General features: G+C 33.2%; 1 protein-coding gene across 1 annotated transcript in view; it reads right to left on the minus strand.

Annotated features, from left to right (window-relative positions):
* The window catches only part of TMPRSS11E (transmembrane protease, serine 11E), a 55,797-nt gene that overhangs the window by 52,094 nt on the left and 3,017 nt on the right, over positions 1 to 686 (minus strand). Inside the window, exon 3 of the mRNA XM_006873786.1 lies at positions 380 to 428. Coding sequence (XP_006873848.1) covers positions 380 to 428 — 49 coding nt within the window. The remainder of the gene's footprint in view (positions 1 to 379; positions 429 to 686) is intronic.

The following is a 686-nucleotide window of genomic DNA, read 5'->3' on the forward strand; positions in this document are numbered from 1 at the left end:
GTCGCTATGAATCGGAATCAAGTTGACAGCACTAAACAAGAACAACAACCTGAGTAGGTATAATCATATTCATAACACAATGCAACTCGATATTTTCATGATATAGGTGTAGAAATATAAAGACATTTCTAACATTATTCTTTTATAAAAGGCACTTTGCAGAGAAGTCTCTATTATCAAAACGAAGATACTCAAAATTTAAAAGCATGTGGGTAAATTCTACCACAATAAATGTTGCTTTGATTATTATTCAAAAATTACACTGAAATGATCCACCTCACTTTGAAAATTGAAATTGGATTTCTGTGTAAGAAGATAACCAGTTTACAATATCATTGTCTCTCTTGACAGGAAAGCAACTCTCCAAATTGCCAATTACATTAGCATCAACTGATTAGCTTCTTTGGTTACCGTTTGAACATCAAAGCCTAATATGGTCACAAGGGGAGATATTAAACTAACAGGTCAGAGTTGAGTCAACTAATGAAAATCTGAAGAAGAATAATTAAAAAAAAAAAAAAAACAACTTCAGAAGAGTTGGTACATTGGGGAAGGACAGTTCTAAAGTACATGTAGATTTTTCTAATAGCATAGCAACTGATGGTTCATCTAGCAGTGAGATGCCTGATTATCCTAATAATGTGAGCCCCTTTGTAATTAACCTTCTCAGCATATCCAAGCCCACT

The sequence above is a fragment of the Chrysochloris asiatica genome, unplaced genomic scaffold (assembly GCF_000296735.1).
Source record: "Chrysochloris asiatica unplaced genomic scaffold, ChrAsi1.0 scaffold00254, whole genome shotgun sequence".
NCBI lineage: Eukaryota > Metazoa > Chordata > Mammalia > Afrosoricida > Chrysochloridae > Chrysochloris > Chrysochloris asiatica.